Source organism: Diadema setosum, chromosome 1, assembly GCF_964275005.1.
Source record: "Diadema setosum chromosome 1, eeDiaSeto1, whole genome shotgun sequence".
NCBI lineage: Eukaryota > Metazoa > Echinodermata > Echinoidea > Diadematoida > Diadematidae > Diadema > Diadema setosum.
The window spans coordinates 47,060,567-47,071,663 of NC_092685.1; the positions used below are offsets into that span (position 1 = coordinate 47,060,567).

The 11,097-nt window shown below is 37.0% G+C and overlaps 1 protein-coding gene across 1 annotated transcript; it reads right to left on the minus strand.

Annotated features, from left to right (window-relative positions):
* Positions 1-4,977: 4,977 nt before the first annotated feature.
* On the minus strand, positions 4,978-7,769 carry LOC140241333 (muscarinic acetylcholine receptor M4-like). Its single transcript, XM_072321097.1, has 2 exons — positions 6,879-7,769; positions 4,978-5,283 (listed from the first exon to the last, which is right to left on the minus strand). Exons 1-2 carry the CDS (start codon positions 7,767-7,769, stop codon positions 4,978-4,980), a joined length of 1,197 nt encoding a protein of 398 aa, XP_072177198.1.
* Positions 7,770-11,097: the final 3,328 nt, after the last annotated feature.

An 11,097-nucleotide genomic window follows, 5' to 3' on the forward strand; every position in this document is an offset into this window, starting at 1 on the left:
GATTTGTAGGTGCGTATTATGCGACTTCATGTATATGTGTTGCGCATAGCTGTCTGTGTGTGTGTGTGTGTGTGTGTGTGTGCGTGCGTGTGTGTGTGTGTGTGCGCGCGCGTGTGTTTGGAGTATAATAATACAATATGTGGAAACTGTGCATGTGTGGTGGTTGTATAGTGATAGTGGTTTGTTTGTCTGTGTGTATACGTGTGCCTGTGTGCGTACGCATGTCTGTTTGTGTTTGTGTTTTAATGTTTGTGCGAACGAACTTTTTGGACGGCAGCAGGCACTGCTGTGGCAATGAAAATGCCTTCAACGTGTATGAGCGCGTGTTTATAGAGTTCACAGCGGCGTTGATTTCAAAATAGAATGGGTGTGTCAATTTCAGCGGTGAGGCGGGCTAGGAGAGAGAGACCGAGAGAAAAGGCATGCGAGGGAGGTACTAGTACCCTCCCTAGATGTTATCTGTCTTTGTTCATTTTTTTTTCACTGCATTCATATTCTTCCATCAGTCTTAACTTCAACTTCCATATCACTATTCTTTGTCCCAGAATAAGTTTGGCATGCTTTATGCATGAGCGAATAATTTCGACACGCCGTAAATAATTTTTCAATCGTTAGTTGATTTTAACACAAACGAGCTGCCATATGCACACCGCAAATACATACGTATCTATAAACAAACACCAACAAACACTCAAACAAATCCTCATAATGCATATAAACCACCTCAACACACATTCTTCCATAATATGCAATAACACACACACACACACACACACACACACACACGCACGAACGGACAGTCAATTGTCATCGCGCACACACACACTTCCTTGAAACCTCACAGTGACTTTTTACATGGCTTGTTTGCATGGATGTAGCCATGTAAGTTATGTGTTGATAGTTTAATGACTATGTCAAAAATGATATTACCCCCAAAATGTGCTTCGAGGGCGGGTGACAAATTGTGTCGTCAGCCCTCAGCACAAATTGTCGCCAGACGACAATTTGTGCTGGGGCGACAATTTATGCCGTCAGCTCCATGCACAAATTGTCGCCTGTTTCATGGGGCGACAATTAACATGTGACGGGGCGACAATTTGTGTCGCAACAGACGTCTATCAAGCAATCCAGTTTAAGGTCAAATATTTGATTTACACTATTTACACTCTAACAACTTGAACTATTCAATGATGTTGGTCATTTCTGACTCGAAAGCATTACCTGCAGCATTCCATGGAAGTGCTTTTTATGTTGTGTGCCAATTAATGATAATACATAACCGCACAAGTAAACACAGACATGCAAACTCACACATATACGCAAAGGTGTAATACATTATCGTTACCCCCTTTTTCTGAATGATAATGAAATAAATGATACAGAAATATCAATTGATAGAGATTTGTTTGACTCCATAGACTCTAGTGACCTATTCTGAGACGCAGAGGAATATGATTGGAAGGAAGCACGTATGTCAGGCAAGGACTTTCAAGCACTGAAGCTCCTTGTTTAGAGCAAGAGGGATATACTTTTACTATTATATACATATGCATACATGATATACACCCAGCAAAAAAAAAAGAGAGAAAGTAAACACTTTTTAGAGTTCATGTTTCGTAGATTTTCATAAAAATCTGTGTATCTTATACCATATTAAAGGTAACTTAATTGGTTATCAAACTAGCAGGTCATTATAAAGGGAAACTCTACTCATGAGTAAACACATTTGTTTTTGTCCTCCAAGGCACAAAAGTAAAATTTGCAAAAATTGACATGTTGTCTTTCATTTGGAAATGCCCTTAAAGATATCAATGATAACAAAAGACCAGTTTAACACAGTGAGAGATATGAATGGAATACCAAAAATAAGTTTCCGTTATCTTTATCTCTTTATAACCTCGAACAAAATCAAAGTTGGAAACTAAAGGGGGGAAATAAGAATTTTCTATCAACTCAAAGTTAAAAAGACATAGAGAGTAAAAGCACAAAGATGATTAAATGAACAAATATCTTTATTTTATTGTTTTAATTTAGTAATTGAAGAATTCATTAGACAAATTTAAGAATCAAATATTACTTAAATTTGCCTAATCTGAGAAATCAAAATCTGCACTGCACATCGATATTGTGAAGGGATCACGAAGTTTGATTGCAAACATTTATAAAAATCAGCAAACAAAATGAAGAGCCTACGATATGAGTATTTATTATCTGTTCATTCAATGAACACAAATTTGTTTTTCACTGGGGACATATAAACAATACCTCATACAAATCACACACACACACACATACACACTCACACACACAAATATATATATATATATATATATATATATATATATATATATATATTGGTTTTGCTGCCAAGATATTAACTGTTCTTGCACCGCCCTCCCATGTTCTGGTTAAGTCCTTTGCTGTCACTATATATATAAATATATACATATATATATATATATATATATATATATATATATATATACATATATATATATATATATATATATACATATACATATACATATAAATATAAATACATACGTCGTGTGTGTGTATGTGTGTGTGTGAACCCTTGATTACGTCTACACGAATTAGATTGATTTTTTTTTTTCAAACTGCAGAAGTATATACGTAAGTTGATGGGTGGATATCATTGAATGTCGACTACTATAGATGTGAGCAAATATATACAAAATGCAAAGGTTATGTACAAAAACACAAACACACATCATTCTGTATATTCATATTCTGTAATTCTAAAAACTTTGGTTGTCAAAATCATTAACGTCAAAGTGTGTATGCCAGTGCGTTCTTGTAAACAGTTGTGAATACTACTAAGAAGAGAATCTGTCTCCAATAGTTATTTGCTTTTATTTTCATCAAAGTCTACAATTGTAAGTTATCGAGCGCCATGTGGGCTTCCATAGAGGCATATGATCATAAAAGACAAGTTCAACAAGTCATGAAATTATTTTGAACGGAATGTTCAATTCATCATCACATTTTCACTTAAGAAGTTTACTAATTATTATGCATTTAGCAATATGTCTATATACAATGTATTTTAGGAAAAACATAAATCCCACTATCACATCACAGGATTGAAGAATATTGGATAATTCGGGGCCTAATCATCAGGTTTTAACCGGAACTTGTTTATTAGTCCGATCTTGTCCGAGATTTGGTAGTAATATGTTTTCCCTAATAAAGAAACGCCATAAACACAAAATGGTGAAAAGGAGTGATGAATCCTTGATGAATACTGCTACGAGCCGTTAATAACTGTTTGCATGCAGTCATTGGGTGATGAGGGCAGTAAAACAGACGAAATGTGGAATAAAGACCACAGATAATGTCAACATGAGAGATATAGTAAAAGATGCTGCTTCATCAAGAAACATGCATACGGCTGTTGGTGAAATGAAGAGTACTTTTTTTTTTCTTTTGCAGAATGTCGAGTGTCCACTTCTACAGTGGAAGCGAAGATTCTATACATATCTTACAGCGTGTCAGCTTTAGAAGTGTAAGTGAAACGAAATATAACCAAAACACAATCGTAAAATACAACCCTTTACAGCAGGCTTCAGAAACAGCACTAACTCAAAAAAGAGAGAAAGAAATAGAAATTGAATTTAGCTGTAACTTTCTTCCCATCTACTACACAGAGCAAGATCGATGTGCTAGTTACTGTTTGCTACAGCCGTGAATGTTACCACATTGAACATTTCACCTGTCTGATTATGTAAGTGATGGGGGAAAAGGCATGATGAAGGAAGAAAATCTTCTCATTAAGATCTTCATTTGAGTTCCAACTATGTTCCGTACATGGTCACACCACTTTATGAATTTTACAACATAAAACTGTTTTCAAAGTACTGTACGAGTACACGGAGTTAGAAAAAAAAAACAACGATATTATCACTTCAGAACAGAACGTAAACGACATAAAGTAAATGTATCCGCATTAATTGTCGATTATAAAATACTGTCGCACCTGACAACTTTTAACTATCCCACGTAAAGAGACATCATTGAAATAGATAATTTGATCATGAACGGCACAGATTCCACAAGATAAAACTCCATTGTCTGTTATGGACAGAGTATACGAGTTTCCACACATGGAATGGTTCCAATATGCACTGACTATGAAAATCAAATCTCCCAAAACATCCATTCATCCAAAAAGTAAGTAAACCGTGTATGATACAAAATGCGGGGCTATGTATGAAAAAAAAAGAGAGTTTAGTCTTTGGTAATGGGGGGGGGTTGATACATACACAATTTTCTTCCAATTTGTGTTATCTCATAATGCATCATTTCCAATGTCAACACAAAACAAAAGAAAGCTAATCTTAGCTGGTCATAAAACTTATGAAATATGCATAGTAGAGTTTAATGAGGGCAAATATTATTTGTTGTAGATTTCATATACAACGATTAAGGATCTTAATAGATTGAATACTTACAACATACAAAATCAAAACTCGGGTGAGCGGAGAAACATACCAACACAGAAAGAGTGTAAAAGCACCACATGAACATATTGGGGGCTTCCAAACTGTGATACGTTAAACATGACGTTTGTTTTAAAGATGCTAGTATTCTTTCACAGTCAGTCGTACAGGATTGAAACATATTTTTACATGTCGGTATTAATTACAAAGAGAGTGCCTGTAACTTTACTCGTCAGATCACTCGAATATTGCCAAGATACGTGCAAACAGTTACCAAGAGTTAAACCGAATTTACGAACGCATTATGTGATCTTCATTCATGACATTCCAAATTTTGATTACATTCATAAGCCTTTAAATGTTTAAAAGTCATACATTATGCCTTTGTCTTACATTATTTAATGTATGCAATTTACAGTGAACTGATATGCGTATGGTCAGTTTCATGAAGAATCTACTCAGCTCTTTCTTTTTAATCTTAAAAAGTTCTTAACAATTTTTAGGAAATTCTCAAGGTTCAAATGTTTACGCTTTTCTGTGGAGATCTTTCCTTGCAATGAATGTATACCATGTTCTTCAGCGTTGACCTGAGAAGCGGCTGGCTTACTGCGTAGGAGATCGGGTTCAGAAGGCTGTTACAGGATGCCAACCAGGTGAAAAAGAGCCTTCCGGGTCGCGGTAGGCCCTGGAAGACCAGTAGGGGTTTGATGGAGTAGATCAACCCGATGATGCTCTGAGGTAACCAGGCAACAACGAAAGACATTACGATGAACAAGAGGGTTCGTGTTGCTTTCCGCATTTCGGCAGCCGACTCGCGCTTCCGCTGGAGATAGGGAACAAGAAAAAGCATTTTGGAATTCATACCGTCACATACCTTGGTCTCTTATCATTATCAAAGACCTTAACAACAAAATTTCCTTTAATAATATGCTATCTAAAAGAGTTTGCTCCTATTACTAATTATAAGAAATTATAACAAAAAATGATATTTGTGGGATATGCGTTTGTACGTTGTGTTCTATGATAAACTTCCAGATACAGTGAGTTACCTTCTTTTTCTTTTCCATTTCTCATATCATCCATGTCTAAGTCAAAATATTTGACAGACTGAGGTATTTTGTTTGGAGGCATTATGTACTTTCAGCTCGTTTTTCCGAAGGTTCGTTCATCCGAAAATGAAGAAAAGAGTTTTGTTTTGTATTGGTTTGATATCTCTGAGGGTTTTTCTTTTTCTATCGGAAAATGAAATAAGGTCCCTAGTTTCGAAGATTCGTTAATACTCAGTTGTTCTTTTTTTTTCCATTTTTGGATTAAGGAACTCGATGCCATTTTAGGATTAACGAACCTTTGTAATATTAAACCTTCGAAATAGCTCCGCAGAACGTTAGGATTAACGAAACCTATTTCATTTTCGAACATGTGGTATACGGAAAATGTGTGTTACAAAATAACGAACCCTCAGAATGACGAACAACACCTATGTATAGATGTACATAAAATGTATTTGATTGCTGCATTTTTTGTCAAGATTTGTCAATATTCGGATATATGTTTTTATTAACCATTACCCATTTACTTATGTAAAGAAGTGTCCACTTATATTGTTGTATTGCTAACTTTGTCTCATTATAGTAAAAACATTTGAAGGAGAACTCTGGCTGATTTTCATACTGTGCATTTGAACAACAGAAATTGGTTATAGTGGGTACAGACTTTCAGAATGTATAGTGATTGGGATAAGAAATAAGAATGTTTTCAAAATTTATAAACAAATCGAAATGAACAAGGATGATGACATAACAGCTTCACCATATGAATGCATGCGTGGGGGCTCAAGGAACCAGAACAAAAGAAGAAAGCACGCATAAATTCGACACAGGTGACCTTGTCCTTGCAATCTCTATTGTAATGGAATCACATTACTACATTTCTGAAACATGTGAACCTCCTGGTGATGCACTCTTATGCTGAGCCCCACTGTTTTCGTCTTTTCAGAGTATTGGTTTCTCTTCTCAAGGACCGCAATTAATTCCATAAATCTAGACATGGAGCTTTCGAACACGTACTACATGAAGTGAAGTTCTGAAAATTGCCTGGATTTCCCCTTTAAAGACAGGAGATTAAACTATCTTATAAAACATATAACATTCTGCAACGTACAACAAGCACAAAAGGTTCATTTCATCTTCTTATATCTAAAAGCCAGTCATTTATTAATTGTCAATTTCACAACTCATCTTCAGATCTTCATAAAGGATTCTGAAATAACTTATTTTATGTGGGCTTGCTACAGTAGGGAGTAATAACGAAATCAAATATTCTTAAACACACACATTTTAGAGCGGTAATAGACTTATCGTCGTGTTCGTTAACATGACGATTTCACCGTTGAGAAAGGGTGAAAAGCTGATCTCTTACGATTGGTTTCGTGTTGATATTTGAACCTGCTTTTCCGGTACTCCTCCTTGGCATATCTTGTCCATATTCCTTTTCTCTGACCGACTCAACGTCGGTATCGATAACTGGATCATTCAGAGACGAGGTTGTGGTGTCCTTGGTAAGATCTTCAACAGCTGTACTGATATTGTCCTTCACATCAAATTTCTTTTCGACAAGTTTCCCACCCCTTGTCTTTCTGATCTTTAGAAATATACGAAGGTAGAGAACGGAGATTATAACGAGCGGCAGGTAAAAGATAACAATGCCATTGACTATGGACACGCCTGGCATGTTAGTATATCGACGAACGCAGTGACGTCCGTTGTCAAAGTTGTCCACGAACTCCCATGTTGTGATGAACAACATCCAAAAAGCAAAAGCACCAAGCCACGCCAGGGAGTTAAGAAACAAAGCCTTACGTTTGCTACGATTCATGAAATGGTTGATGGGGTCGTAAGTTGCACGATGTCGGTCAGCGCAGATGATCACGACGACGAAATTAGAACCACCGATAATAGCCTGACTTATCCCGGTCAGGATCTTGCAAAGGTTCTGGTTCAAAGGATAGTAGCCGACGTGGGTATGGACAACAGTAATGATAAGATACACTCCAGAGAGAAGATCAAGAATGGATAGGTTGATGATGAAATAGTTGTTGTAAGTGCGAAGTTTTTTATTCACGCAAAAAGCTAGAAGTGTCAGACAGTTTGCGACAATGATGCAAGCCGTAAACAGGGAGGGCCAGAGGAGACCGAAAATGCTGGAAGAGTTCGAGCCTTCAGATTTAGTGTATACTTCACTCCCGGTTGAATTGTCAAGAGTAGTTTCAACCCAAAATGTAGCGTTTGTCTGTACTGTTACTGTGGTCATATTTACCTAGATTATTTTGTCGAGAGAGATTAGAAATCTACGGTCTAGAAAGATTTACTTCACCGATCCCAGTAAACTACAAAGTCAAATTATATGGAAAGAAGATGAACAAACAAGGGCAAAAATACATCAACTAACTTCAATGGTAATTATTTCACTTGACTTCGCAAATTGTCATGCTCTTCTCAAAGTAGCTCATTGATGCTACAGAGAACTGCGAGCAGTTTAATTTCTGACGCTGAATTCAAATTGCTATACTATGGAAGGTTCCTCAAAGACGTGTTACAAGGCTGAGATGACAAGTTCGTATAGAATCTTGATTAAAGTGGTAGATCTCCTGTAATGACTCCTTGTGGCCAGGACGGTGTAAGCTATTAAATAGGGATAGGGTGATTTCGAAAAGCAATAACGAGGGTGTCTTAAAAACAAATATCCTTAAAAGCTCGCACTCTATTGGCTTGTGGATTGGCAAGATCACGTGACGGCATACCATCGTGACGTGTTTCAAGGCCGCCTACGTTGTCGTCTGCTCAGTCCTCTTATACCTGGTAAAATTAAATCTTCTTGATTATGCCAAGAACATTATGTCGAAGAGAAGTTCGGAAATATAACCTAGTGCCATAAGGAGCTCCAAAGTTACTCGTTTTGTTTAGTTTGTTTTCGTTTAGATGACAAATGATGCACGTTAAAAGACCCACTGAATACTAGTTAATTGATTGAAATGCTTGTATGAAATTGCAGCTGTTACAGTAGGACTGTGCTCGACATTACACATTGGATAATCTGTATATTTGCATAATGATATGCCATAATAAGACAGATTCATTCATTGAACTAGTTGGTTTGAAAGAGCCACAACGATCATGATTATACTATAATGCATTCTCTCTCTTTCCTTTTGAAGCACAAGCTATCTCCCCCCCCCCCCCCCCCCGATATGAAGTGTACATAACTTTTTATTTTGTCTTATTTGGCATGGGAGTGTGTTAAGCCTGATATGAATGACTCTTCGGCTCTACTGTATTCGTGTAAAGGTTCAATATCGGAAATAATAATAAATACACGACAAATGGAACCGCCTCTGTTGCACAGGTATACAATGGAATGGAGATCACAATAGGTTCAATGAAGCCCGAACTCTTTCACACACTATATTCTGCAGTTTCTTTTTTTAATGACCATAGGGAGACTGAAGAAAAACATTCATTCTTTGGAATTGCCACGTCTGCAATAAAATTCCCAGTATGAATTACCGGAGGCGAGTTTTGTGATTGAAGAATAGCACAATGCATATCAAGAAAGACCGAGCAAGCACTGTTGCTATGCTGTATTTAAATGTTGACATTGTTTCTTTTTTATCGACGATTTCTGGCTATGACATTTCCTTCTCAAGGTTAACATAATAGCAATAGAGAGTCTATTTTACGCCCCTTTTTCTTTCATCAAAGTAGAAGTATTTCTGAGAGATAAAGACTCACGAAAGGGAAAAAGTGGGTATTTAATAGCTTTTATTATTTTTCTGTGAACCAAAGGAAGTCTTTCCAAATCGTTCCGCGGCTCCTTAATTTTATCAATGGCGTCATGAAAAGCAGCAATCAAATTAAAGAAAAACAACAAACCCTCTCATCTAACTCGACTTTAAAAAATATTTCAGTAAGCATATTTTCCTTTTGTGTGTGTTATGGCAGTTCTAACTTTATCGTCATTGTTCATATATTTTTTTTCTCTCCAAAATTATTTTTTTCATGTGAAGGTAATGTGTTTTTCCATGAAAATTGCATATACCCAGTAGATCGAAAGACTGGAAAGTGAGACTGTATGAAGAGTCTATTTATTCATTTATATTTTTGCTAACTCCATTTTGTGTTGGAAATATCACCCTTGGCTGGGTACTGTCAATCAAAATACAAAATGCTTGACTAGTATAATAGGTTAATGATATTAAGTCGAATATCATCGAAATGAAGGGTTCAAGACTAACGAAGAAACACTGTTATGCAATGAATCGTCCAACATCTGGAATTATCTTCCTCATAAACTAGGAATGTGAGAAACAATATATACTTGTAAGAGGCAAGATAGAAAATACCCCTTTTTGTGGTAAATATGCATCAGTCGTATGGTTCTTGCCTGAAATTGGAACAATCATCCCCCAGCATTCCCACTGATTCCCACTGATCAGTTACTAGCCATCCCCTTAAGGGGAGAATTATTGTAGTTGTTGAATCAGAAACAACACCCTCGATGTTGATTATTCTTAGTACAAACCAAAGGAATGATTGTAAAGTGTTGATATCATTACTTCCTATTTGCTGTTGTATCCAAACTTTCATGTACCGCCTTAAAGGGGAACTCCGGCTGATTTTCAGACTTTTAAATTGGAACAACTATAAATTGTTCATACTGCGTATAAGGGAGTCTCAGAATTTACAGTAATTATTGGCATCGCCAACGCGCACAAAACTTCTGCGCACGCTGAAGAGCCTACTGCACAGATACACTATGGTATTCCTCGGGAGCATTGTCGCTTCCGGTTGTTTGCCACGTTTCTCAGTTCCCATGGGATTAAAATTAATGCAATTTTCTTTCGTTGCTCCTTTATTCTTTGGTCAGAATTAAGCTTAAAAAAAATCTAAAACTGTTACTAATCAAAAATTTAAAAATACCTCTGGATTAAGACGGAACGTGACCTGGATGCATTCCCAGCCAAAACTGGATGCAACTTTGTCCCATGTGCTATCTAAAACGCTGCTCACCGCACGGCACCTAATACTGGTTTAGATAAGGAGAAAGAATGTTTTAAAAATTTTTATAAAATGGGTTCAAGAATGTAGCCAATTGGAAGCGCTGAAATGAGTCACGTGTGCTTGTATTAATTTCTCACTAACATCCACGGCCGACGTCACAATGTTTGCACTAGCAGTGCGCACTCGATCAGTTGTTACAAGTGCGTCGCGCGCTACTATACGCGCTGTCAATCCTGTAAACAACTTCTAGTTCGGGCTGCCGGCCGGCCTTTCTTGTGTGCATAACATGTGTGGCCCGGCCGGCGTACGTATACTCTGAATTATACGTACAGTACTTTCCGAGTGCGACGTGTTTGGGACGAACATCTTCGGACATCTTGATCCACAAAGGTACGTGAAAAATGTTGTTAGTTTTCGACCCATTTTATAAAACAAATGATGCACAGGATTATTTCGTGGCGTTAGTGGAGACGCAGCTCACTCTCGGGTATTTACAATGTAGTGCATGTTTCACAATTGTAAATACCCTCGAGTGCGCTACGCTTCCACTAACGCACTCTATCCTGTGCATCATTTGTATA

Bases quoted from the DNA above. Each gene is read 5' to 3' on its own strand.
- LOC140241333 (XM_072321097.1), bottom strand. From the start codon at position 7,769: ATGACCACAGTAACAGTACAGACAAACGCTACATTTTGGGTTGAAACT. The intron at 5,284-6,878 runs GTAAGAGATCAG...CCCTATCTCCAG, and splicing joins ATATCAACACGAAACCAATC to CGGAAGCGCGAGTCGGCTGC.